The following is a 27,770-nucleotide window of genomic DNA, read 5'->3' on the forward strand; positions in this document are numbered from 1 at the left end:
CCAAACAGTGCGCCGACGAGGAAGATAACGTCCAGAAGCACACTGATACCAAACCGCTGTGCGTCACCGTCATCCCCGGCGGGCGCTGCGCGGGCAGAGCCACCGCCCCGGGCAACCAGTGACCTCCGAGTCGGAGCGTCTTCCGCTACGAACTACAGCCCCCGGCATGCACTGCAGCGTTCCCCCCCCCTCGCCAGAAGGCGGGGCCCTGAAGAGAGGCGGCCGCGCTGCCCGTCCCGCTGGTCCCCACAGTCCTTCCCGCTGCGGCGCTCTCCCCAACCCCGGACTGGGTATTTCCGGGGCCCCGGGGCTGTCGCTCCCGCCGGCGCGCCGCTGCCCCCTCAGGACTCGCCTGGGCAGCGCAGCATGCCGGACTTTCCGTCAGGCTTTCGCGCCCGGCGCTCCCACAGTGACGGAATGAAGGGAGTGGGCGTTCCGACGCGGGAGGACCCCGCCGCGGCCCCGGAAGCTCCTCGTTCGGGGCGGCCGTGGCGGCGGTCGCCGTGATGCCTGCGGCGCTGGGCGGCTGATCGCGAGGTAGCAGCGGGCTCCGTGCCCAGAATCTCGGCGGCCGCTGCTAGAGCGCGGCCTGCGCCATGGCCACCTCCGCCACCTCCTCGGAGCATTTCGAGAAACTGCACGAGATCTTCCGCGGCCTCCATGAAGACCTACGAGGGGTGCCGGTGCGGCTCCTGGGCACTGCCGGGACAGGTGAGGCGGGGGCGGGCCCAGCCGTGGGGAACTCGGCTCCGTGCGCCCTTGTAGCAAGAGTCCCCGACCCCGGCCCTCTTCTCTGCTCTTCGTCCTCAGACACGCCCCCTAGGGCTGGCTGGGTCCTGGCGCCCAGGATCTCCCTGCTGCCACTTAGGGTGCTCAGGGATGGACCCCGGAGTGTCATCTCCTTGGGACTCTCCCTCTTAATCCTCCTGTAGCTTTCAAAATTTTCTCGTCTCATTTGCACTGTGGCAAGAAGAGCATAGGAAACCTTACATCTACGGTTCTCTATTTCAGTAGAATTGTGTTTTTTTTGTAGCTCTCTGTATTTTGTCTTATGCACTTAAAAGCATTATTCTCAAGAGAGGTCCGTAGTTTTCACCAGACTGGCAAAGGGTCCGTAGCACCAAAAGGGTTAAGAACCCAGAGGAGTCATAACTTTGGGGGTTGGTAAATATCAATTTTGGGGGTTGGTCTTAAAAATCAGGATTGTGGCGTCTAGCTATGGTCCTCTTATGAACTTTCTGTTTAGACTATTTCCTGCCCCTTTTCGAAATTGATTTCAAAATACAGGTTGCTGCAAGCTTTGCCTGGAGAAGCTAGAGTTTTGCAGTGAAATCCATAGGAAGACCTGCCACAGTTATTTGCCTCGGAAAAATAGATCTTGATGTCAAGGCAGATAAGACTTTGTTTTATTGTTTTTACTTAAGGATAAGCGCTTGAGTGTTTGTTCTGTGAGTTACCCAAGGTCAGATGAATTAAATGATTCCAGTGAGAATGAAATTCATACGTTTGTTTGACATATTTACTGGGAGAGGCTGCTGTGTGCCAGACACTGTTCTGGATGCTGATAATATTTCAGATTACAGTGAAAAGATTTACAAATCCCCGTTCTAATGAGTCAATGATAATATATAAATATTAAGAGGCAGTATTGAGGGCAATACAAGAAAATAAAGCAGGGCAAAGTAATAGAGAGTTGAGGGTGGGGAGCTCTAATTTTAAATAGGGTGGCTGTGAAAGGCCTCTTTGAGGTGGCGGCATTTGAGCAGGGACTTGAATGAGGGGAGTAAATCATGCAAAACTCTGGGAGAAGTGAGTGTCAGGAGGACAGAATAGCACTGCAAAAGTCCTTACGCAGAAATGAGCTTGGTATGTCCTGGGAAGAGCAAGAAGGCCTTTGTGTTTGGAGTGGACTGAGCAGGTAGTGGTAGTAGATGAGGCTGGAGAGAGGTTCGCAGGGCCAGATCGTGTGGGGCCTTGTAGACCAAGGTGAAAGATTTATATCTTTTTCTAGATGCGAAGGGATGGAATTAAAGGATATTGAGCAGGAGAGTGATGAGATCTGATTTACAAGGTGGAAAAAGAGACAGTTTTTTCAGCCTGGTGCTGAATTAAATTTTGCACTGTCCGTTTCTATAAGGCTAAATAATGCAAAAGGGCATTCCATTTTGAAAAATAGAAAACTGAATTAGTTATATTCACCTTCATCATCTACCTAACCTTCTCATTCGTACAAAGAGGACGATCAAAAAGGTGTGAATTCCTACCCAAGTACAAAATACTCTAACACAAGTTGCTGGTAACAGACTTAGTTGTTTAATGGGTAAGTAAATGTAAAACACACATATTCCCAGGTTATAATAAGAATTTCAGCAACTTTCAATTTCCCTATTCATACTGCTCAATAAATATTTGTTGAATAAATTGAATTTTATTAAGCAAACACACTGGGCCTCATCTCTGAATCCTTTTTTTTCCCTAGTTCTGAGACTACTCCATAAGCTTTCCAGAGATTTAATTTCCATCGTGAATTATTAGGCACTGAATAATGTACATAATACAGCCCTTGCATTTAGGTTATGTGCTTTAATTTAATTCAGTCATTTTTCAATAAATATTTATTGAGAATTGTTACATGTCACTCACTGTTCTGGGCCCTGAGGAGTTCCAAGAGTTCTTGCCTTCAATGGGAGCAAATTTACAAGAAAGTGTGTGATGAGCCCTAAAATAATTTTGAGACCATTAAAAAAAGGTTAACTTGGGCGTGGGGGAGCAAAAAGAAAGGGGAAGAAAGGGAAGCTTCACAGAAAGGAGAACCTTGAACTGAGTGTGAGGCATTGGATGCGAGTTGGCCAGACAGAGGGGAAATGGAACGAGGCAACAAAGGAATAGAAATTGAATGCTCATAGCTGTGACTGGAGCTTAGGCTATGTGTGGGAGAGCAGTAGATGAGGAAAGTAAGACACAGCCAGATTGTGAAGGTACCTAAGTGTAACATTAAGACATTTGGACTTGATATGGAGAATTAGTAAAGGATTTTAAGAAGCTGACTAATATGGTCAGAGTTTATTTTAGAAGGAGAATGTTGGTGGCTGAGTAGAGGATGCAAGAGAAGCACAAGAATCTGGATACAGGGGACCGTGTTAGGAGCCTTTGAGGGAGTCATCTAGATAACATGGGAATCTAGAGAATCCTAAATCCAAGAGGTGATTCTGAGGCAGAAATTAACCAGACTGATTGGACATGGAGAAGGAGGGAGAAAGATTCAAGGGTGTCTGTATTTTCTCCCTTGGTCAGTTGATGAACATAAGAAATATAAGAGTAGAAGCAGGCTTGTTTGGGTTGTGGATGAGAACTTCAAGGGTCCTTATAGAATTGAGAGCATAATGTATGTCAGTTCTAGCCTAACAAGATATTTCTTCTTCTGCCATTAAAAACAACATTTATGAAGACGATATCATGTGAATTGAGAGGCAGTATAGTGTAATATTTACCAGCAAGGATTCTAGAGCTAGACTCCCTGGATTCAAATCCTAGATTCACCTCTTTAGTAGCTGTGTGACCTTGAACAACTTACTTTAACCTAACTAGTTTCCCCTGCAAAATGGGGATAAATCATAGTATTTCAGAGGAGTTTTGTGAGGATTAAGAGTTAATATATGTAAAGCCCTTAGAATACTGGCTGGCAATAGTAAGAGTGATTAGCTGTTGTTACTATTATATGGGAAATTGGATATTTTATTTAAATAAAACATAAGAATACCAGCTCTGTATACAACTATTCTTATCTTGTTCTGCTTTCTCTTTTTTTCTAGAGCGTTTCTAACATGCTAGACACTTTACGTATTTATGATGTTTAGAGTATATTATTTGTCTTCCTTTCACTGCAACAGTGGTTTTCAAAGTGTGGTCCCTGAACCAGCAGCATCAGCATCATCTGGGAACTCTTTAGAAATGCCAGTTCTTGGGCCCCACCCAAGACTTAATGAATCAGTAGCTGTTTTAACAGCCCTCCAGCGAATTTCTGATGCATGTCACGTTTGAAAGCCACTGAGAGAACACAAGCTCTATATTTTCTCCACATCCTCGCCAACATTTGTTATTTCTTGTGCTTTTGTTAAAAGCTATTCTGACAGGTGTGAGGTGATATCTCATTGTGGTTTTGATTTGCATTTCCCTGATGGTTAGTGATGTTGAACACCTTTTCATGTACCTGTTGGCCATCTATATGTCTTCTTTGGAAAAACGTCTATTCAGATCCTTGGCCCCTTTTTTAATCAGATTGTTTTTTTGCTATTGAGTTCTATGAGTTCTTTATATATTTTGGATATTAACCCCTTATCAGATATATGATTTGCAAATATTTCTCCCATTTGGTAACTTGCCATCTCATTTTGTTGATGGTTTCCTTTGCTATGCAGAAGCTTTTTAGTTTGATGTAGTCCCACTTGTTTATTTCTGCTTTTGTTGCCTTTACTTTTGGTGTCAAATGCAAAAATCATTGCACAGGATGTCAAGGAGCTTACCCCCTGTGTTTTCTTCTAGGAGTTTTATGGTTTCAGGTCTTATGTTCAAGTGTTTAATCCATTTTGAGTTAATTTTTGTGTCTGGTGTAAGATAGTGGTCCAATTCCATTCTTTCGCATGTGGCTGTCAAGTTTTCCCAACACCATTTATTGCCCATTCCTGTGAGAGAATCCTTTCCTGTGAGATAATAGAAAAGGTATCTATTGATCTCTACCCCTGGTTCCTGGCACAGAGCTCCTAAAACCCTTGTAATTTCCTAAGTGGTAGGAGAGCTAGGAGCATCCTTTGTTCTAATGAAGCAGCTCTGGATGGGCTCCTGAGTGGCTTCTGGATAGGGGCTGGTCACCAGAAACACCAAGCCATGATTAGAAGCTTGGATTTTCAGCCCTGCTCCTCACTTCTCTAGAGAGGAGAGAGGAGCTGGAAATAGTTAATAATTGATCTTGCCTATTGAGAAAGCCTCCATAAAATCCCCAAAGTATAGGGTTTGGAGAGCTTCCAGGTGGGTGAACATATCGACATTGGGAGGATGATGCACCACAACTCCCTGGGGACAGAAGTTCCTGCACTCGGTACCCTCCCAGACCTTGCCCTGTGTATCTCTTCATCTGTATCCTTTATCATATCCTTTAATAAATTGGTAAAACTAATAAGTGTTTTCTTCATTCTGTGAGCCACTGTAGCAAATTAATCAGACTTGAGGGGGTCATGGGAACTTCCAGTTTCTAGCCAAATTGGATAGAAGTTGTGAATAACCTGGGGACCTACTCCTTGCAATTGGCATCTGAAGGGGTGGGGGGCAGTCTTGTGGGACTGAGCCCTTCGCCTGTGGAATCTAATGCTATCTCCAGGTGGATAGTGTCAGAATTGAGTTGACTTGTAGGACACCCAGCTGGTGTCACAGAGAATTGCTTGGTGTGGGGAAAACCCCATGCACATTTGGTAACCAGAAGTGAAGTGTTCTATGTGAGTAGTAAAGGAGACACACAGGAGGAAGGACTGGGTGTTTCCCTATACAGGAGAGAAAGATATAGGATGGGGAAAGACTGGTTTTTCCGAATACATTTCCCCGTTGTAAATTCTTGGCTCCTTTGTCATAAATTAATTGACCATACATGTGTGGGTTTATTTCTGGACTCTATTCTGTTCCGTTGATCTTTGTGTCTGTTTTTATGCCAGTATGATACTGTTTTGATTACTATAGCTTTGTAATATAGTTTGAAATCAGGAAGTGTGATGCCTCCAGCTTTGTTCTTTCTCAAGATTGCTTTGGCTAATTGGGATCTTCTGTGGTTCCATACAAGTTTCGGGGTTGTTTTTTTTCTGTGAAAAATGCCATTGGAATTTTGACAGGGATTGCATTGAATGTGTAGATTGCTTTGGGTAGTATGGGTATTTTAATAATACTAATTTTTTCCAATCCATGAGCATGGAATATCTTTCCACTTGTTTGTGTGTTCTTCAGTTTCTTTCATCAGTGTCTTACAGTTTTCAGTGTACAGGTCTTTCACCTCCTTGGTTAAAGTTATTCCTAGATATTTTGTTCTTTTTAATGTAATTGTAAACGGCATTAATATCTCCTTCTGATAGTTTGTTATTAGTGTATAAAAATACAACAGATTTTTATATATTGATTTTGTATCCTACAGCTTTAGTGAGTTCATTTATTAGTTCTAACAGTTTTTTTTTTTGAGTGTTTAGGGTTTTCTATATGTAGTATGTCATCTGCAGAGAGTGATAATTTCAATTCTTCCTTTCTGATTTGGATGCCTTTCATTTCTTTTTCTTGCCTAATTGCTCTGGCTAGGACTTCCCAATACTATGTTGAATAAAAGTGGCAAGAGTGGGCATTCTTGTCTTGTTCCTGATCTTAGAGGAAAAGCTTTCGGCTTTGCACCATTGAGTATGATGTTAGCTGTGGGCTTGTCATATATGGCATTTATTATGTTGAGGTACATTACCTCTACATCCATTTTGTTGAGATTTTTTTATCATAAATGGATGTTGAATTTTGTCAGATGCTTTTTGTGCATTTATTGAGATGATCATGTGGTTTTTATCCTTCATTTTTTTAATGTGGCGTATCACCCATTGATTGATTTGTGGATGTTGAACCATCCTTGCGTCCCTGAAATAAATCCCATTTGATCATGATATATGATCCTTTTAATGTATTGTTGAATTCAGTTTGCTAATATTTTGTTGAAGATTTTTGCATCTATGTTCCTCAGGGATATTGGCCTATAATTTTCTTTTCTTGTGGTGTCCTTGTCTGGATTTGTTATCAGTGTAATGCTGGCCTTATAAAAGAGTTTGAAAGTGTTGCCTCCTCTTCCGTCATTAGCTCTGTATTTTGTCTGTTTTGTTTATTTTGTATCGTAAGCACCTAGAACAGTGCCTACTACATACTACATGCTCCATAAATGTTTGTTGAATGGTTGTAGAAATACTGTGAATTGTTGGGAAGAAAATGTTAATAATATATGATTGGGTATTGAAACTGAGTGTGATTTTATTTCTATTCTACCATGTTTTCTACATTTTCGTCACTTTTAAAATGAATATATATACCTATTAAAAGAGAACAGAGACAGTGTGTTCTATTTTAGGAAGTTTGTATGGCAGTGACAATCCATTAGCATATGTAAGAATTATTAATTCATTTAATATTACATTAAGTGCCTATAGCCATAATTTCTAGTCTTAGTTTTTTCAGCATTTGAAGAGGTCTCTCCCAATACCTCAGAGTGCTGTGAATTCTTATCCAGTTAATACAGTAAGTGCCTATAGTCATGATTTCTGGTTTTGGTTTTGTAGCACCTGAAGGCTTCTCTCCACATGTCTAAATGAGAGTTGTAAAATTATTGAAACTTTCCATTTTAATTCACTTAAATTTCTGTATCTCTACATGAGACCCCATTATTTTGGGAACCAGAAAAAAAATCACTATGGAGGACCATACGCAGCAGGTTGGTAAACACCAATTAGTCACTGACTACAGAATTTTATTTTTTCCAACACTCTTCATATTCTTTGGTGAATTTTGTTTTTGCTCTCAGTTTTTCCTACCTAACGATTTACTTTAAAAAGCAATGGTAGTTACTATTTATTGAACCCTTAATATGCGTGGCATTTGCTAAGTGCTTGTTGTGTGTATTATCTCTTTTAACTGTTTCAGACAACCCTACGAGGTCAGTACAGTTATATTTCCTATTTACAGATGAGGAAACAGGCTTAGAGGGATCTGATGCGTTTACCTCCTATGTGGTGTGAGATCAGGTAAACTATTGTGGTCTCCAAATAGAGGATGTAGGTCCTAGAAATGCCACAGTGGGGCACCAAAAGCAAATTAACCACATATTTTAAAGATCCTGGTGAAACCGAAGTTATTTCCACAGCTCTAATGGGCCAAGGTTAGTCATTCTTGAGCTGGTAATTCAAACTGCCTATAAGGAAGAGAGGCTGCCACTATGGTTAAACATTAAGGTAGGCTTCTCTTTCAGAGCTGCCTGCTTCTGTTTTATTCCATGTTTAGGACATGGTGCTGTCATCCACCCAATTTACAAACAGAGTCAGTCTCGGAGTGAGTCACTCACATGTGACTGGTTTGGGAAGACATGTTGAATGGGCTATAGTGTTGTTTGGAGTGGCTCACTTTTTTTTCTCATGTCCATTCTACCCAGTATGCAGTCCTGCTGTGTTATAGTTGATTGTAGTGGTAATTCTAACTCCCTAAAAAGTTAAGGGGTCTGAAGAGATTTTACCTGTAAAGCCTCTACCCTGGGAGCACAAAAATGCCCCTCAATGCTGTAATGTATGGAAGCATTGAATTGGGAGTCGGAAGACTTGCATTCTAGACCTAGTGTTGCCACACATTTACTTCTCCTGTGACCTTAGGGAAGGCAGTTTCTCCAGGCTCTAGTTTCCTCAACTGTAAAATGAGGTTAAACTAGATCTCTGAGGCCCATCACAGCTCTAACATTCACTGGTTTCACACTTCTGAGACTAAAGCATAAAGCAGCAGCTCCTGATACCTCTCAGTTGGGTAGGGTTCACCCTCTTTTGAACCTTTAAATATCTGCCTCCCTGGCTTCATCATCAGAAGGGATGATTTCAAAGGCTTTTTTTTTTTTTTTTTAAATTTTAGGATTCCATAAAGGATCTCATAATTGAAGTTCTTCAAATTGTTTTCAAAGGGAGCATATTTCTTTTACCAGTATATAAGCTGTAGAGCACCCCTAGAAGAATGTATGTCTTATGAAATCAGGTAGAGAGTGGAGTATTCCAACTCCAAAAAGACCGAGAATAACAGAATCATGCAGGGAAGTTAGTGAAAGGATCCAGATTCAGTGGGCTACCTCTTTTCCCCCTACTTTTATTTATGTAGCCACTTTCTTTGAATACTTCTAGAATTTGCCTCTTAAGAATACAGATTTTCATATTCTTTAACAAAGGAAGAATAAAGGAGGAGACATCATGAAAAATCCGAGTTAGGAAGGGAATGCACTTCTGTGTAGAATACTTCATACTGTCAGAAGTGAGTGTGCTTGAGTTTGGAGATGTGCCTATTTAGAGGAGTGATGACACTCAGCACTTTTGTGACAGCTTATTACAAAATAATATGATACCTCTCCATGGAAGTAGCCATTCTTGATTGCAGATACTATTTCACTGCTGGTAGCTGAAAACACAGCCCACTCAGGGATCATAACAGCTGCTGTGGTGCTTATTTCTATTATATCATGGATGGTCAAGATGCAGACCATTTGCCATAGCTGACCTTCCTTCCATTTTTTTTTTTTAAAAACCACAAACCCTGGGTTTTGTGAGCGGTGTGGTTTGAGCAATATGTGCCTTGTGTGTGTTAAGGGAATGTCACATGACAACAAACGAGGCATAGTAGTAAAGGGTGCGTTGTTATTTGCTCTTGCAGGCAGTAGCAACATCTAAGGAACCCCCCTACCAGGTTTAAAGTTCTAGAAGCTATGGAACTTGTAAAAGAAAAAGTAAGTTTCCCTGTTCTGGAGGAGCTTGATCTCAAGTTGAGAATATAGAATGTGCATATCCAAAATGATTTCTGATCACTTAAAAAGTAGCAGACAACTGACATGCTAGATAGTGTTGTGATTAACAAAATTAAATCCATATAAAGCATTACAGTGGTATTACATCTTCTATGGGATTGGGTTAGAAAGTTGAGGCTTAAGATGAAAATCAGGGTAAATAAAATTACCCAAGAAAATCTTCAGGCAGCATATAGAGTACCCATGTGCCATCCCTCCAGCAACCCAACTCAGCTATTTTCTTTGGCATTGGAAAAGATTGCTCTTTCTTCAGTTAATGGAAGTGCTGGCTTGTATTTAGGAGTCATATTGAATGAAAAATACATACCTTTAAAAGACTGTGTTCCCATACATGCTACAACATAGGTGAATCTTGAAGATACCATGCTAGGTCAAATAAGTCAGACACAAAAGGACAAATATTGTATGATTCCTCTTATATGAGGTACCTGGAGTAGTCAAATTCATAGACATAGAAAGTAGAATGGTGGTTACCAGAGTCTGGAGGAAAGGGAAATGGGGAGTTAGTGTTTAATGGGTACAGAGTTTCAGTTTGGGATGATGAAAAGGTTCTGGAGATGGATAGTGGCGATGGTTGCACAACAGTGTGAATGTACTTAATGCCACTTAACTGTATATTTAAAAATGGTCAGAATGGTAAATTTTATATTTTACTACAATTAAAAAAAAAAAAAGACTTTATCTCCAAATTGTGAAGGTAATTCCAAAAGATGAGTTCAAAAAACATTGTAAGTGGGGCCGGCCCTGTGGCGTAGCAGGTAAGTGCACACGCTCTGCTGCTGGCGGCCCACGTTCAGATCCTGGGCGCACAACGACGCACCCCTTGTCAGGCCATGCTGTGGCGGAGTCTCATATAAAGTGGAGGAGGATGGGCACGGATGTTAGCCCAGGGCCAGTCTTCCTCAGCAAAAAAAGGAGGGATTGGCATGGATGTTAGCTCAGGGCTGATCATCCTCACACACAAAAAAATTGTAAGCAATGGTAACTTTGTGGTAATAAGTAGTTTATGTGTAGATTTCTGGAGAGAACTTTCATTTCGACATATAGATTTTAAAAAATCAAGCTCCTCATAGATAGGGCTAATTTTTGCTTGTTAGATATAAAGGGATGACCTACCTCCTCATTTTATAGCCAAGGAAGGAGGTCAGGAGCCAAAGAGATGAAGAGAATTATCCAAGCTTACACTTGAGTCAAGCCCAAAGCTAGGACCTGAACCTCACCCCCTTTACTCACCAGCAGCTCCTCCTATACAAGTGTTTACTGGGTGACAGCATGCCAGTACTCCCTTTATTTTTGCCGTGTCCAAGTACATTTTTACTTTTACTTAATCATTTTCTTTACATCAACTTATTTCATGTAAGATACATTTATTTAATACAAAAGTTATTTTTAAAAGGCAATTTTATATCACTACTTTAAATGGAAAATCTGTAGAACCTATACTAAATGATCAGAAAGAATACAGTGAAGGGAAACACTGCTGTTTTAGTTAGATGTTATTGCTTTGAAGCTGAAGCCTGTTCTATTTTTTGTTAAAAGGGGAGACTGGTAATTTTTAGGTATTAAAGACATACTAGCACCAAAATGACATGATGTGAAGGATTGAAAGAGAATTCAAAGGGGAATGACTTTCTCACTGTATGAGTCAGTAGTGTTTACATCATTTCCCATACCACCTATGGCCAAGAAACATGTACCATACCATGCAGCCTCCCAGCAAACAGAGTAGGTGGGCTTTGAATTTGTTTTTCAGAAAAGCAGTGGATAAGGGTTAATATAGAGAAGTGATTCACAGAGGAGAGTGAAAGTGGGCACAGGGATTTCGAGAACCAGGATTGTTAAACATTCTTATTGATGAACGTGTGCTTGGTCCCTCTGTTAGATGGGAGAAGAAAGGTTGACAGTGATTAACTTAGATCTGTAGTGTTTCTGGATATTCTTATTCCCTGAGCACAAACGCCAATACCCTCCCTCTCGTCATTGTGATAACAAGTTCCCATACATTTCTAATGCCTTTTAGGGGTGATTAAGTACTACTACCCCCACCAGGGAAGGAGTGGGGAGTTTATTCTAAGCAGAAGGAATGGCCTCTACAAATGTATGGAAGCAGGACTGAGCATTTGAAACTTGTCCATCTTTTCCAGAAGAGAAGAAGAAGTTGATCAGAGATTTTGATGAAAAGCAACAGGAAGCAAATGAAACGGTGAGAACAGGGAGCAAATCCTTATTTCTTCTTCTACCTAGTGTTGGTCTTTTCCAGAAGTAAAGCTTATGACCTGATCACAGATTAACTGTTGATCTATTGATTTTGATTTTGATTATCTCTTACTAAATGAGGCCAATTGATGAGGATGCATGTTGAGGGGGTTTTACAAACACAAATGGGTAAAGCTTGAAGACTCTCCTGAAATGAGTCTTTGATAATACATTCCTGATGTGAGGACCTGAGTGGTCTTTTAAAATCTCATTTTAAACTGGCCATTAAGATCAGTTATTCTTCTTTGTTAAACTTACTGTCACAGAAAATGTAGCTCAGAGGTCGTTCTAGCTGCATTCCCCTCTGTTTTAAAAGACAGCATAATGGCTGGATTTGGTACCTTGAGCAAAGCATGCATGAACAGGACGAGTTCCCAGTCAGGACCCAAAGCTTGTCAGAAGTTAGTCCAGGTTGCTGAGCAACTTAACAACTGCTTCTCTTTTGATTTGTGGCTTTTCTTTAAATAAAGAAAAAAAAGTTGTTCTGTCTCCATAACATTATGCTCTAGCTTCAGCAAACCCTTTCAGGAGATTGGGGCTAAAATCCAGGTCCCTGGTAGTACCCTGTAGAAATAGTTTCCCCTAGTTTTTGCTACCCCAGAGTAGACTGAGAAGAAAAATTCTTTTTAAGCCAGAGAACTTTCTTCTTGCAGGTTGAAGAACAACTTTCCTACCCCAGTGAAGTTTTGAGAAGTTAAGCTTATCTGCATCCTTTTCTCTGTTCTACATCTGTTTTAAGAAGGATCAGGCCACTAGACTGTGGAAGCTATCTCCTTCATAATGGGAGTACTAGAAACTTTTCTTAATACCTGTGTACAGCTGGGCATATCCATGATACCTGTTAGGGAGCCAGTGTTCTTTTTCAGTTAACATCTTAGTAGTATTTTAAAAATCTTTTAGCTAATATCAGTTTCTTTGTTTGGTGCTTAGATACTTTCTTTCTCTGAATTTAGCAAAATTAACCAATCCTACTCTGGCCATCCCAGGCAGATGAAAATAATTTATGGCCTCTTGTGAACATGTCAGGTGTTACATTTTACTTATCCCAGAAAAATGGAAATCTGATTTGGACCCCTGGTTATCTCTGACATGGAGACAAGCAATTGATTTTCAGAAAGAGGAGGAGCAAGGGAGGAAGCTTGATGCCAAACCCCTATCATGTGTAGTACGGTAGAACCTCCAAGTGCTTCATGACAGCACTTGAACCATAACGGTAAAGAACTTGGTATACTGAAAAGAGAACTGGAAGATTTTGAATTCAAGTCTTATGTATGAAACAGAAGTAGTATTGCTTATCTTATTGATTTGTTGTGAGGATTAAATGAGGGAATGCATGTAAAAATATTTCCTAAACTATAAGGTGCTTGTTTGTTTTTTCCCCTCATTCATCGTGTGTGTGTGTGTGTGTGTGTGTGTGTGTGTTTGTGTGTGTGGAAGATTAACCCTGAGCTATATGAACCCCGGGCCGTGTGTGTGTGTGTGTGTGTGTTTGTGTGGAAGATTAACCCTGAGCTATATGAACCCCGGGCCTCCAAAGCAGAGCACGCAAACTTAACCACTATGCAACCAGGCCGGCCCCCCATCATATATTTTTTGAATGCCTGTTCTGTGCTTGCTCGGCACTGTGCCAAGCATTCAGCGTAATGAGGCAAACATGTCACGTGTGGTCCCTGCCCTCGGGGAGCATATGGTTGAGTACTTATTTGGGGTTGTCTGTGGTTTGAGTATTCCAAACTAGGCATATGCCCAGATGAGAGAGAAAAGAACCAAGTCATCTACTCACTACTTTCTGCCTTCCTAGCTGGCAGAGATGGAAGAGGAACTACGTTATGCGCCCCTATCTTTCCGGAACCCTATGATGTCTAAGCTTCGAACCTACCGAAAGGACCTTGCCAAACTCCACCGGGAAGTGAGAAGCACACCTTTGACAGCCACACCTGGGGGCCGAGGAGACATGAAATATGGCACATATGCTGTAGAGAATGAGCACATGGTAAGCTACAGCTGTTTTTTTGCCCCTTAAGAGGCTATGTTACAAGAACTAACCATATCGTGGAGTACAGTTCATCTTATCAGTGCATACTAGATTCTTGTTTTCCCCACCTTATCCTCTTTCCTGCAGCCAGTTCCTTCCTCCCTTGGGTACCCACCTCTACTGTATTTAATGCAGGTATTTCCAAAGCATATGCTTATTTAGATTTCTTTGTATCTCTTACATAGAAAACAGTGCTTGGTCTGTAGTGGTGGTATACAAGTGTTACCTATTCTTATTGTATCTCGACTCTGTATTCTGACCTGTTGATCCAATTTCTTTCTCATGTATGCCCAAAAAATTCAGTTACATTTTTAATTTATCAGAGTATTGTTATAAAATTAACCAGGCTTTCCTTTACATTTATATCAGGATGGCCCAACAGCCTACATACAGTAGAGAAGGCAGCATGCTTCTCAAGAAGGGGCTAATACCTTACTCTGTTGTAATGGAAAGTGAGTCAGACTGCTTCTCTAGCCTCTAGTATTCTGATTTATAAAATTATACTAAATTGAAAAATCTATATTTTGAAACTATCTAGAGAAGCTAGATAGTTAAAGGAATAAAAACTTCACAGAGATTAAATTTATCATGTTGCATTATTATGTTCCACAGTACAAAACAGAAATAGCCTGGCAAGTAGCGTGGGAGAGAAATGGAACGGGGCCTACAAATGCAGACTGCACATGTGTAGAAAGGCTAATAGTATAATTTTAAACAAATAAATCCTATTTCTTGATGCATCCTGATTATAGTTTGAGACATTCAGATGATACTGGCCTGACATTGCTGATATCAAAACTGGAGCAGTTGAGAATGATATATAATTTTCATAATTCACATGTGAAGGGAGACTGGAAAAAGACAGGCAGGTGGAGCTTGTTAAAGTGAAATGAGAGGTGTAAAGTGACTTTGGTCATTTGTTAATGAAAAAAAACCAAAAGCAAAAAATGAGGAGATAAGTCCAAACAATTTTGCTTTAAAATTATTCATTTCAGAAATAATAAACTTAGATATAGATACCACCTTCAGTAAAATTATTGTTGCCAGTCTAGGGTTGATTTATGTGATCCTACTATGTTTTCCTGTTCTTCAGCCTGATCAGTTGAAAATCCTTATCTTTTATTTTAAAAAAGGCTTTTTCCTGCTTCTTTCAAGCTAAAGTAACTGGGGTTTATTTCAGCCTCATTCAGTGGTTTCCTCATCCGCTGGTCCCTATGCCATATATGAAGTGACAAGACTTCTTGTTACTTGTGATCTGGGAACCCACCTTGGCTTCTTGATGGTGGTGTCTAGTGCTGGCAGTCACCTGCTCAGTGATAGGGCCTGAGAGAGGCCCCTTTTTGAATGTGTGTGTGCGTGCATGCTTTGAATAGCTAAGAACTTAGAGCTGCACCCATTTCTTTCAGTGGTGGTGAATTCTGGCCTGACAAAGGCTACTTCTCTCCTCATGCCTTCTGTGCTTAGAATTATAGGTGGAGTTAAAAACTGCAGTGGGGATTTAGAAAATTAGGGCAGCTTACTTGGCCCCAGACACCTCCTGCCCTGAGAGCAGATCTCCAGTGTGGCAACTTCAGAGTTTTTGTTTTCTGTTTGGCTGGAGGTGAAATTGTTTTGGGGCTTACCAAGGGTATAGCCACTTAAGTTTTTTCTAGCTTGTGGTAGTGTCTCAGACTTCTAAATGATTTCTGTATGTGCTGAAAACGAATAGCTCATTCATAGTCCCTTAGTGCCAATCAGGTAGGAATCTTCAGTGACTTACTCTATGTCTAGGGCTGCAGAGTTTAGTGGTTTGCTTGTTGCACTATTGAAGTTATAAGCTATATGCATTTTCAGGTAACTTCTGCACCCCATATCTGGGCCTCTGCCTCTCAGAAGTGGCTAGTGCAGAAAGCACATGAACCAGTTCAAATTCATCACAAACACAGGGAAAATGCTCTGAAGTTTTTAATCCTTTTCTTGGCTCACTTAAGTATAACAAGCAGTAGAGTGGGAAATATTTTGATCCTATATTGGATTCCAGGTTCTGCTTTAGTCTGACCTTGAACAGGATCTTATAGTTCACTAGCATCTTTGGTTGTCTTAAAAGTAATGAAAATTATTGCATACTATATCCCATATATCCCTTCTTACATAAGAAAGGTCATAACGAATGTGCCAGCAATGAATTTATATTGGAAGTCATCTAACATTTCCCTTCCACACTCCTGTCAGAATCGACTACAGTCTCAAAGGGCATTGCTTCTGCAAGGCACTGACAGCCTGAACCGGGCCACCCAGAGTATTGAGCGCTCTCATCGGATTGCCACAGAGACTGACCAGATTGGCTCGGAAATCATAGAAGAGCTGGGGGAGCAACGTGACCAGCTGGAGCGTACCAAGAGTAGAGTAAGTCAGGGCGGACAGGGAAGGAGCAGGAGTGGGGAAAGTAGGTGTGCCCATTCCACTCCAATGCCTTGCTACTGACAAAAGCTACAGCAGTTCTGAATTCAGGGTGTGACCTTTCAGGTTCTTATGCTTTTCTCAATTTTTATTAGTTTGCTGGGCTGAGAGATCTCTCTTGGAAGTTATTTTAGCCCCAAGATTTAGAGGTCATTGAAGGGAAAAAAAAAAAACTGAAGAAACTCAATTCCTGCTTTTATTTAATATTTTCAAATAAATTTTAAATAAATTTAAGATTGTAGCCACTCTGTCCTTTTATTAATTACTGTACTACGAATCTTTTTTTTTTTTCCTGAGGAAGAGTCGCCCTGAGCTAACATCTGTGCCAGTCTTCCTCTGTTTTGTATATGGGTCACTGCCACAACATGGCTGCTGACGAGTGGTGTAGGTCCTTGCCCAGGAACCAAACCCAGGCAGCCGAAGTGGAGTGCACCGAGCTTAACCACTAGGTCACGGGGGCGGCCCCCCCAGTCATATTTTTATTTCTCATACATCTAGTGAAATATTCTGCTAATTTTATGAAAACATCATCTACTTAAAAGATTCTAGGTTTCCTGTCATTTAGAGCCAAGGCTGTTTTCCACATGTCATAAAATAGCAGCAATTTATAGAGGTTCAGTCCTGGACTATAACTCTTTACTGTTACCTAAGATAAGCTGGATCATTGTGGGAACAAAGCGGAAATACCTAAGCCAAATGATGACTATATTGGGGCCTCTAACCTGCTATCACTCTAAGAGGCTCTGAAAAACAACTCATTTCTTCCCTTCCATTCATCTGCATAGGAATTTAAAAAACAGTACAACTTGCCAATAGAATGTTGTATTCTTAATAGCATGAGGCAAATCCCACTGAAAAACAGATACTGTGGGCAAGACTCGGATGGGAAAAGATTAGCTCATTGTGGGGATTTGACATGATTTTCTCATATATCTTTTTTGTGTGTGAGGAAGATCGGCCCTGAGCTAACATCTGCCAATCCTCCTCTTTTTACTGAGGAAGACTGGCTGTGGGCTAATATCCATGCCCATCTTCCTCCACTTTATATGGGACACCACCACAGCACGGTTTGACAAGCAGTGTGTCTGTGCGTGCCCAGGATTCGAACCGGGGAACCCTGGGCCACCGCAGTGGAATGTGCGCGCTTAACCGCTTGCGCCACCGGGCCGGCCCCTCATATATCTTAATAGCTGCAATTCTCCATTCTTAAATCAGTGATGCCCTTCTCTCCTCAGTGAAAATTCACAATAAAGTACTGAATTCAAGGTAAGCTATAGAGAAAGCAACTTATTTAGAGATTGTGTAGTTTGACTTTTGAACATACCAGGTGGATTGGTTGAATTCAAAGGCCAAGGAATGAGTTGAGAGATCAACTTACCAAGGCCACTGGGCGGTGGGAACAGATGGCAGTGCTGAAATATCCTCCAGCTATCTAGATTAGTAACAGGCAATCAAAAGTTTTTTTTTTTTTTTTTTTAACAAAGATTAATTCCTTTCACGGTTCAATTTAAGTGTCTCTTAAAGAGATAAAGAAAAAAGAAAATAACCAGATCCCAAAGTGGTAATCCACCAGCCTATAAAAACAAACACTAATGCAAGAGGCTCTTCTGGAGTTTGGCTGATGAAATTCAAAGCCTAAGTTGCTTACAGTTGCTTCACAGTTATTGGTGAGGTATGCTTGAAGCCTTTGTTTTGAGTAGCCAAAGTGAAGGATTAGCTTGGTCTCAGAAGTCCCCCACAGCGAACTTGGATATAATAATTCCTAAGCCTACTTGATGAGTACTAAAGTGTCTTGTCCTTTCCAGTTTCTTCTATTTATACTCAGAGGCCATCATTTAAATTGGTTTGATTTCTTGGAGTTTTTCAACATATACCCCTTAATGCCCACTGTCATTTTAGGAATGTTCAAATTCTACAGTGTGTCCTTTTGAAAGAAGGGGAAATAACTGCTCTTTTCTCTTCTCAGCTGGTAAACACAAGTGAGAACTTGAGCAAAAGTCGAAAGATTCTCCGTTCAATGTCCAGAAAGTAAGTTTTAAAGAGTCTCAAAATTAATTTCTTTTAATGTCTTTCAACCAAGAATGTCAAAGCTTTAAACAGTGACTTGTGAAGGTCCTAATAAAGCAGAAGAAATAAAGAACATTTTCTTGTATAGTTAAATATCCCAAGACAAAATCCTTTGTTGAAAGTATATACTGCTCTGACTTGGAGCAGTGGAAAGTTTGGCCATGGGAAGGACTTTTAATTCCAGCTTACATTCCTTAGAGAAGACTGCACATGGGAAAAATAAAGCTTCATATTTCTTGAAATATATTTGTTAAAAACTTGATTAGAAAACTTTTCATTGCTACTCCTTAGTACTTGGTTTTGGCTCTGCTTGCTCTTCATGGGAGTCACCCCTATATCTGGGAGTTCTGTCTTGTTAGCACAAAGTTGAGTTTTAAAAAAAACTCTTGACATAAGTGCTGACAGCAACAAAACCAGGGGCAGAAGGGAAGTATTGCCACTGAGGCTGAATTTGAGGTAAGTGGGTAGTGTGCATGACACAAAACTATAACGAGCCATGCAACTAGGGGCGCACTCTCCTGCTAAACATTAGTAAATTCCTTGTGGAATAGGGGAAACCTTCAATTTAGAGTGAACATGAAAACCAGAGATTAGATTCTGTGTGTTAACAAGAGTATATTTTTTAAAGCTGCTATACTACCTTTATCAAGATACCCATTTGGGTTGATGGACGAAGAGAGAGTAAGAAGGTCAAGAAGTTTCTAAGAGATTGAAAGGCACTACCTAGCTCTTAGTTACTTATCCAAAGGAAGGACCCATCCTTGAGCTGGACTTCAACACTGGCGAGTTTGCCGCAAACCCTTCTCCTAACATATGCTCACAGCTGTGGCATGTCAGTGATGCAGCTTTATGTGGTTAGATAGTAATACTGTATTTCTCCTATTTTGAAATATGATTTGACCTCGTTTCAGAAATGGTATACTTTATCATATGTATTATTTTTCTAACTAGCCCCTCCTAGGAAAGCTATTTTTAAAGTGAAGAAGTAACTACTATTTGAAGACAGACATTTTAGAATCGAGAAATCATTTTTATGTTTTGGTATCTATTGTCCCAGTTTTTAAGATTTCTGTGAGGCAGATAGTGTTATCCCTAAGTTACAGCTAAACAAGCTTTTGAGTTGTCACTTACCAGCTAAAAAACCTTGTAAATACTTTGCTGAGTGGCTGTGTGATCAAACAGAAATTCAGTCTGCCTCATAGTATTGAGCCTTGGCCCCAGGTCAAACCCCTAAGTATTAAGAATGGCAAGAACTAAGGTTATCCAGACTTCTGACTACTCCCCACTTTGCTTCTCTTTATAGAGTGACAACCAACAAGCTGCTGCTTTCCATTGTCATCTTACTGGAGCTAGCCATCCTGGGAGGGCTGGTTTATTACAAATTCTTTCGCAAGCATTGAACTTCCTACAGGGAAGGGGTTGTGGACCAGAACTTCGACCCTGTGAATGAATGGCGTTAAACAAACATGTGGAATAAGCATATTGCTGCTGTGAGCTAATGCTTCAAGGATGCACTGTGTAACCAGACTGTGGGAGGAGGGAGGGAAGACTGAAAACCACTTAAATGTGAAGGAACAGCAACAAGACCAGTATGCTATACCAAGGTAATAAATGCTGTTTATGACTTTAAATTTACATAGTACATCAACATATTAATACCCCGTGAACTACAAAAAACCAAATACATTTACAATAGTGTTATTGGTCACCAAAGTGGAGAGGGGAAGGAAACTTTACAATTGTGAGAATGCACAGATGTTCTCATTAAGACAATATTGACCCAGACAACCTTTAGTATCTGTGCAGTCAAATGCCTCACAACTCCGGAATGCTCATTATGACAAACGTGTCAGCACGCAGTATTTCCTAAATTTTCATACGTTCTTCACTTTCTGATTCATCTGGTGAGTAGGAAGCTGGTCATACACAATGTGCCCTCCCTCCCTTGTCTGACCAAAACTTGAAGCAATTACATCCACTGCCAGGCCTGCTGTAGCCTTGGCTTCTTCCTCTGAAGCAGCCAACTGAGGATTGACTTCAACAAGATCCAGTGCTGACAGCAACCCTGAAAGAACAAAGTATGACAAATCCTCGGAAAATTCCTTAGCTGCTACTTTTAGTGAGGGTCATCCCGTCTAGACAGAACAAGCCAAGGTAAAAACAGGTCATTTTGTACTATAAAATTATCCACTGTCAGGAATCCCCTTATACCTCATCATCTTGGGCATGAATTTAAGTTAAAACAGTGGTATACTAAAGTAGGATTGAAAGAAACCTTTAAGGTAATAAAATCAGTCATCTCTGTTGAACGAACAGGCATAGCTGTCAGGCCTTCTGGATAGGATAAGGAAACAGTGTGGGGCGGGGCAGGGGGTGGGGTAGTGGGCAAGGAGTTTCCAACCTACTTGTTGGGAAAATATGTGCCATTTCCAGTATTATTAGGAACCTTCCAGATGCCTGCCTGTAGTTGTCTGAAGAGATCTCCCACTTCTCACTAGCCAGAACTGTGTTCCCACTTTTGAACTGACACTACATCTCTATATCTTAAGGTACCAAGTACTCTCAAGTATAGTTATTACTGCATATCTTACTCTTCACCCCTGCAGTTCTGAGCTCTGAGGGCAGGTTCCACGTCTGACACAGTTTTTAGGTCTCCCATCAAACTGACCTAGTATTGTGCACTTGGTCAAGGGAAGACTCAGCCATACTTGGTTTAATTTGGACTCCAGTTACCTTCTCTGAGGGCTTGAGAACTTGTACCAAAGGGTTTCAGAAGGGAAGATTAGGCCAGAAGAACCTATCCAAACCTGCCCTCTACCCATTCCCCTGGCTCCTAAAGACACATACACATGCCCTAATTCTCTGAGGTATTTAACTTTTTAGTTGGTTATTCTGGGTGAAGTTAATCCCTCTCTTTACGAATCATCTGAACTAGTATTCAAGAATACAAGTATCTGAGAATATTTAGGGTGGCCATAAAGCCTGGAAAAATGGGTAAATACACCTAATGGTTTACTGATATAGTACGTGATATGCTCAATGCCATTACATCAGTTCAGTGTGTTGTCCCTTATTAGCAATGCATAGTTCAGTACACTGTGTAAAACTGCAACGAGCAGGCACATTACTGTAGCATTTCCACCAATTCCTGCGCGTGCATCTGTGTCTCTGGTGATTTGTGTGTTTGACTTCCACTGACTAAACCTGGGCTTTTAGTATAGTCCAGAAGTAATCGAGTGAGTTTGAGCTATTAAAAATGTATATTACCCATGTTTCCAGACTACTGCCACCCTGTAAATTCATTTAAGCAAACTGCTTTATGTATCTAGTTGACAGTGTCATGACAGTTTTTTGGAACAGAATAATATTACAGCAGGGGAGGGGGGACAAGGTATGACCACTGCCCCATCTATGTACTGGAGGTTACCAATCCCTGCTCTTAAGTGGTATCATTTGGAACCAAAATGGAGGACTGAACTCCAGGTTCACTGGCCACTAACTCAAGGACAGCTGACAACATCCAAGATTGTGGGTGTGAGACTGAGACTATCTTGCCACTGTCAGATCTGGTAGACAAGTATTTTTCCCTTTCTGTAGTGCCTAATGTTCTAGGAGGCTCCAGACCAAGGGAGACCATTTCTCAATTTCCTTATCTATCCCAAATAGTCAAGGGTGTTCTATAGCCCTGGACCTTTCAGTCTGGAGTCTCTATGCTATTTAGACCCCAATTTCATGAGATGGTATTGAAGTATCATGTGGTAGTTGTTTAAATTTTGCAATGAGAAGTCATTTAAAGTAGCCTTAAAACCAGAAGCTTTCTGACAGAAATGGAAACTGGAAAAAAGTATGAGTTTTGGGACAGTAACCCCTTGTAGCCACTCTTAATAATGTAGCATTCAGTTTACTAGTTTGTCTGTCAGCAATTCATCTTCAAGTATCCCCATTATTAAAATACCAGTCAAACAAGCTCGAGTATGACTTAGCCTCTATGAAAGGACCCAAGATACTATCCAACTTTAAAATACCTTCAAGAGAAGCTTTAACTCCACATTCCCAACTCCCAATAAACCAACCTCTTAATGTCAGGGCAAAAATTATAGCTACTTGGCCTTGCTTTTTAATCTTAATCTGCCTTCAGACAATTCAGATACAAAGATACAAAAAACTATATCAGTTTGGCAGTTTAATCTTGTATTTAATAAGTATTTTAAGTAGACAATTTTTTATTCAATATTACCTTAGCATATTTTGGTATGAGCCAGGTCCAAACATGCCTCTGACTATCCCTTATTAGCCTTACCACATGACTTTTAGCTATAAAAGTTTAAGCAAAAACAATGTCTACAATGATATGGAATAACAGAAAAGAGCCCCCGGCAGGCCAGAGACTTCAGCATATTTACTTATATAGTTAACAAGTTGATCACTACTTACCTGTATTGTGTATTTCCTCAGTAATATACATGCCTTCTCGATAAGTCAGTCCCCCTACAACAGGGGTTCCTGTGGCTGGGGCCAGTGTAGGGTCAAATGCATCGATATCAAAACTCAGATGGATTGGCCTTTGTCTTCTTGAAAGGAGGAGAAGAGAAGAGTCAGTTGGTTATGCTTGGACATTCATCCTTCTTACAGTTGCAACTCCTGATTTTGTTGCTGTTAGTCCTGGTACTTTGTTATACAGCAGGTTTCCTATTCTGGAAGTTAGTATTAGCATATTAGCTTCCTACACACTACTTCATAATTTTTGCCATTTGTTCTGTATGCCTCAGACAGACTAACTCCAATTTATATTTATGACTTACCCTTGGCATTAGAGCCTCTTACATTAACAACTGTCAATAGAGGGAATTCTTCACTTCCATGTGACATTGGGCTCTGAAAGACTCCAATTTAAGTTGGATTGATCTAGATTACAGTTGCTCTTATTCTCTCAGAGTATGACAGCAGCTGAACCTAACTCTTGATTTTATGTCTACAATCTTATCTCCCAGTTCTAACATCATTTTAGCCCAGGTGTCCAATGGCTGAAACTAACATACAACAAATACCTATATACTAAATAACTAAATTTCTTAACAGCTTAAGAAATGGCATACTACTAGGTAGCAATTAATTACATTAATCACCCAGAAGTAAAGATTCAGCACTGGGAAAGTGCTCTTAAAACTAGCATTTGATTAGCATTCATCTGCCATCTTTCTACATAACCAAGATTTGCTTAATACAAAACTCCTTTCACATGAAGCATTAGTGAGGCTGGGAAGAATGGGACATTTGGAACAATGAATGCTTCTCATCTCAAAAGAAATTCATGAGAGAGAAGATCTGGGCAGTCACTTCAAGGAAACCCTCCTCCCAATGCCAGAGGAAGAATATGACCTATGTTTCATATTCTCCCTTTCTGAACTATTTGAATTTTTTATAATGTACATGTTTTGATTTTATTTTAAAAGAATAGCCTGTCTTTTGAGGATAGTAGCTTAAGTGTGCTGCCCACTGGGAGTCTCCCCTATTCCCACTGGGACCTGGAAGTAGACATCCATTGTAGTTACTTACTTGCCAATCAGCAGATCAAATGTCTGTTCCATGACCTTCTGGATACCAAGTCGATCTATGTCTCTCATGGAAAAATACTGGATATCATAATTCTTTAAAATAAAACTGTGTTGAGATATAAAGGAAGGAGTCCTTAGTTTAAAGAGCATTTTTAATCAAATGCATGTGTGTGTGGGGGTTATCTTTATAGTGACCTACAACACGTTAAGGCAAGGAATGACCTATCAAATGGAACATAAGTGGCCAGGACAGGCCCAAAGCTTAACTTTAATGTATCAACTTACTGTTCAGGAGGGTCCACATCTCTTAGACCAATATATACAATACTTGAGGAAGAGACACAAGGTTTGATCCAGGAAAATCCTGGGAGTTGTGGTACCTATGAAGAGAAGAATGAACAGAATTCATCAAGGCTTCCTGGTCTCACCAAGGAAGCCTTGGTCCTTCCCGGTGTATACAGTCTGCTTTCTTCTCCCACAGGATATGCTTAAAGCAACACAAGACACACCCGATCTGGAAAAGAGAACTGATACAAGTGGAAATGATTCACAAGGGCAACTGCAGAACACAGTACAGCTTTCTCAAGAAGAATAAAAAAATCTCTTTTCCTAAGGTGTGCTCTGTTTCTCATTAACTTAACTAAATAGCGGTAATACTGATTAGCCCTTTTCCACCTCTTTGCATATTACTGAATTGTTTACAGATTGATTTTTGAAACATAACCCAGTTGCCATCTCAAGTTGCCGACAGCCAAAACATGAATTCTGCCTAATGAATAACCTTTGTACTGTCCTGGTTTAACTTGGTCCCTCACAGAGGGGAGGGATATACAGATTCCAGTCTGTGCCCAACATGGACTCCATGTCTCCTGAACAGTCTAAGAAAATATTACCTAGAGGTAAGCCTGGTTTTACTTGTCTTCTAGACCAATAGGCCTAAGAGTGAGGCCTGGGAGCCTCTAACCAAGAAGTCCTCAGGGTGTGGGTGGATCAACCACTAGAGTCAGTACCCACTACCACCTTCCTTTCTTACAAGATTATGACCCCACCCCCATCCCCAAGAGCAGGGACCACGTCCTAGTTACCTTTATACACCTAGCACCTAACAGACTGCCTGGCCCATAATAATGTTTGATGAACAAATGAAGGAGAGGTAAGCATTTCTGTCACCACCGTCAACCCATCCTCCACAGAAATCTTACTGAACTAGAGACCTTCAAAGCCCCAGGATAACCCCTGCAAGTCATTCAACTTTCTTTTCATTTCTTCCCACTGACCTTGTCCTGTAGTTCTCTGAGGAGAAATGAAACTGGCTGCCCATGGAGATTTCCAGATGAAGTGGTGAGGGGTGTATTGATGTCAGCGTGGGCATCAACCCAGATCACACAAAGGTCTGGGCAGTGCCGGGCGTGGCCACTAATGGTACCAATTGCCAGGCTACAAAGAACAAATAACAATAATCTTCAAGGCCCTCTGCTTGCAAACATCACCAGTAAACATCCTCAGCCAACGCACAGCTCACTCTTGGTCCTCAGGGCAAAGTCAGGGCCCCAGACCGAGGCTGGATTTGGATGAGACAGAGTCCCTGGGGCTGTAGTTCCCAAAGATTAACCTTGAGTGAGTTACGGAGAAATGGAAGGCTCTAAAGATTGAAAGCTGACTACCTGTTATCCCTGTAGTGTGACAGATGTCATTGCTGCCCCCAAATCCCCATAATTTGATCCATTCGACCAGGCACAGAAAAGGACCTCAAATACTTGTTCAGTGAATGAAATCCAGTTAAATGATGTGGTCTATATGTAACAACTCACAAATATTGAGGGAAATCTTAAGGGAGACCAGGGAAATCTAATTATTACTTTCAAAGAATCAGTTATATTAATTTTTTAAGAATAAAAATTAGCATTATAGCTTTTTAGAAAGATTACGTGATACCTCCTAAAACGAAAAGTCGAAAGTTGTTAAAGACATTAAAGTAATAGGGCAACCCAAAGAAAGACCTCATTTAGATCCTCGAATAAAAAGAAGTTTATTTGCGTGTTACCTTATATACTTCAGCATGGCATTCAAATATTCTTAAGTGTTTCTGTTTTTTGCCTTTCCTTGTCCTTGGTCTCTGCTAACATTAGCCAACTATCCTGTCTCAACTGTAGGAATATAACTGATGAAATCATGCTTGAAAAGCTGCCCAGCTTCCCAGTAACCAAAGAATTTATGTAGATGGGAAATGTAGCCCAAGCACCTTAGGAACTAACTACAGCCATCTTGGTCAGTATAGCATGAGACAGCATTTTAAGCTCTATGCCCCACATAGGGCCTTTTTGAGAGAGAGCATGGTCTAGTGCTAAAAGCAGTGGATTAAGTGAAAATACTGAGGTTTTTTTTCAGGAAGAGCTGTGTGATCTAGGACAAGTCATCTGATTTCTCTAGACTTCAGTTTCCTTTTCTATAAGATAAAGATAATAATCTTGGCCTGTTTAAGCCAGAGTTGATTTGATGATTAAGGCACTAGTGCATGTTGTTCTATGTAAAAGGAGCAGAGTGACCTAAAAAGGCCTCTTCCTTTAAAATGTTCAGCAGCTGTTCAGGTTATACTCTCATCCTTCCTTTCTAGAATCTTCCAGATAGCCTAGGATTTAGCACTGAACAAGAAATAGCAGTGACAGGGCTGCAATATAGATAGCCACAGACAAAAGAAAAACCAAGGACTATGCTAATTACCTTGATAAGCGGTCCCCAAGTAGTGAGACAACCAGAAGAAAGACAATATAAAGGAACTTGGAGAGAGAGCATTGAGCTAAAAGGAAGGAGGACCTACCCTCTGGTTGATTTAATTGAATCTCAGTAGAGAACCAGGGACTACTTTCTTATTCTACATAAAATTTTATTCCTAATGAGGAATCTACCTGCCTTTCAGTTCTAACAGATTTAACTTCTGTTAAGTGATCTGAAAAGCTCTGAGCACCTCAGGGAAAGTTGCCAGATTGGATCGCAAAATAGAAATTAATTGCCTATACAGGTCTCCTTGGATTTGAATCCCAGCTCTGCTACTTTCTGGCTCTAAACCTTAGGTAAGTCATCTAACCTCTGTCCCTCAGTATTCCCAGCAGTAAATTAGATAAAACTGTATCTGCCTCATGGCATTATTATGAGGAATAACTGAGAATATGTAAGAAGTGCTCAATACTCCTAGTACTTAAATGCTGTTTTTCTACCAAAAACTTTCATTACTTAGCTCAAATCACACTCCCCTATGAAATCTGACTACTCTACCCTAGACTGATTGCTTCCTTCTGTGAAATTCTGTAGAATTCAATGTTTTTCTCATTCCATGTGTATTTATTTCATCTAGTCCTAATAGATTACAAGTGTCCCACAATCCCTAACACTGCTTGAGAACACATTAGACAGTGCTCAATAAAGTACATGCTGATTCACTGGGAGAGGAAAGATCTATTGCATTAGTCACCTAGGGTCAATACAGTGAAGGCAGAGGATGTATTCACATGCCAAGTGGGGAGTCTCGAACAAACCTATTAGCAGAAATGCTATTAAAAAAAAAAAAAGCCCAAATTCAGCCTATTGATGGATCCTTCCAATTCTCCCAAATAGCCAAATGAAAGTCATAAGACAGTTTCTCAAGAAAGCTTTCCGAGAGATAAGCATGAAACACACTGTGTCTAAAAACTTTGATTCATCTTCCTCTGAACCTGTCCTCATACTATACAATGTGTCCTTCAAAGAAAACCACAGGCACCTCCAGTGGCTTATGATCTTATACATTAAAATGCTATTACGCACATCATACCCG

The 27,770-nt window shown here is 40.6% G+C and overlaps 2 protein-coding genes across 4 annotated transcripts in view; one reads left to right on the top strand and one right to left on the bottom strand.

Moving 5' to 3' along the window:
- Positions 1–476: 476 nt before the first annotated feature.
- On the top strand, positions 477–27,532 carry VTI1B (vesicle transport through interaction with t-SNAREs 1B). 3 transcript variants are annotated; one of them, XR_001390535.2, is made up of 7 exons: positions 477–711; positions 11,752–11,810; positions 13,665–13,856; positions 16,110–16,283; positions 18,304–18,365; positions 19,708–20,008; positions 24,441–27,532. XR_001390535.2 is itself a non-coding variant. In XM_004426267.3 (6 exons), the coding sequence occupies exons 1-6, from the start codon at positions 597–599 to the stop codon at positions 19,802–19,804; spliced, it is 699 nt and encodes a 232-aa protein (XP_004426324.1). In that variant the 5' UTR covers positions 477–596; the 3' UTR covers positions 19,805–20,035. The 3 variants fall into 3 exon arrangements, 2 of the variants coding, with proteins under 2 accessions (XP_004426324.1, XP_087304465.1); XM_004426267.3 differs by lacking the exon at positions 24,441–27,532 and having other exon boundaries at positions 19,708–20,035; XM_087448339.1 differs by lacking the exons at positions 11,752–11,810; positions 24,441–27,532 and having other exon boundaries at positions 489–711; positions 19,708–20,035.
- The window catches only part of ARG2 (arginase 2), a 30,073-nt gene continuing 22,299 nt past the window's right edge, over positions 19,997–27,770 (bottom strand). Inside the window, 6 exon segments of the mRNA XM_004426266.3 lie at positions 19,997–20,311; positions 20,314–20,469; positions 22,839–22,975; positions 23,961–24,065; positions 24,245–24,339; positions 25,237–25,396. Of these exon segments, the coding sequence (XP_004426323.3) occupies positions 20,271–20,311; positions 20,314–20,469; positions 22,839–22,975; positions 23,961–24,065; positions 24,245–24,339; positions 25,237–25,396 (694 nt within the window). The 3' untranslated portion in view covers positions 19,997–20,270.

This window comes from Ceratotherium simum, chromosome 24 (genome assembly GCF_057802395.1).
Source record: "Ceratotherium simum simum isolate JZ-2026a chromosome 24, ASM5780239v1, whole genome shotgun sequence".
NCBI lineage: Eukaryota > Metazoa > Chordata > Mammalia > Perissodactyla > Rhinocerotidae > Ceratotherium > Ceratotherium simum.